The 855-nt window shown below is 45.0% G+C and overlaps 1 protein-coding gene across 1 annotated transcript in view; it reads right to left on the bottom strand.

The window, feature by feature from the left end:
• Rbks (ribokinase) overlaps positions 1–268 on the bottom strand; it is a gene marked incomplete at its 5' end in the record, with an annotated part of 12,003 nt that extends 11,735 nt beyond the window's left edge. The window contains one exon of the mRNA XM_008855606.2: positions 217–268. Coding sequence (XP_008853828.2) covers positions 217–268 — 52 coding nt within the window. The remainder of the gene's footprint in view (positions 1–216) is intronic.
• Between the last annotated feature and the right edge of the window lie 587 nt (positions 269–855).

Raw genomic sequence — 855 nt, forward strand, 5'->3', positions numbered from 1 at the left:
CTAAAAAAAAAAAAAAAAAGTAAAAAAGCGAATTAAGCTATGTGGCCTATGGCCCACCACCACCTCCCCCTCTTCTTGATGACCCAAGACCTTCAGCTCCTCAAGAGGAAGAGCCGCATGGCAGGTGACAGACCCCCACCCTGATGACAGCCCCAGGTCAGGTTGCCTGTCAGTTAGGATTACTCTAGTTTCTGCTGTGAAGGGTTAGGTCCTCACCTGTGCTGGCTGTACTTTCCTCTCCTCCACAAGCTGGATAAGGTGCAGGTAACTAGAATAGGACAGAGGAAACAATGGACTCTTAAGAAGCAAGGAATAGTAGGTAAGAGAAGTTACATGAGAGTATGCTTTGATCTGTATAAAGAAAGACAGGACGAGGACCAGAGTAGTACATGGTATTGATTTCACTTGCTTAGAGTGAAAGGCAGAGAAAATTATTTTGGAGATAAGGTCTCATGTTAGTTCAAGCTGGTCTTGAACTTGCCCTGTAGTTGAGGATGACCTTGAATGTATAAAACAATTTTCTCACATTTATTCATTTATTTTGTATATGGTTATGGGAGGGGATATGTGTACATATATGGAGTCATATGTGACATATATGGAGTCAGAGGACAACTTGTGGGAGCTGGTTCTTTCCTTCCACCTTGTGAGTCCTGGAGATCAAATCAGGTCATAAGGCTTGGTGACAAGTGCCTTTATCCTCTGAGCCATCTCGCTGATTGGACCTTGAACTTCTGATCCTCCTGCCACCGCCTCCCAAACGCTGGGATTTTACCATTGCACCCCATTTATGCAGTGCTAGGGATCCAACCTAGGGTTTTAGGCATGCTAGGCAAGCACTCCACCACCTGAGCT

Source organism: Nannospalax galili, unplaced genomic scaffold (genome assembly GCF_000622305.1).
Source record: "Nannospalax galili isolate Female #2095 unplaced genomic scaffold, S.galili_v1.0 scaffold8548, whole genome shotgun sequence".
NCBI lineage: Eukaryota > Metazoa > Chordata > Mammalia > Rodentia > Spalacidae > Nannospalax > Nannospalax galili.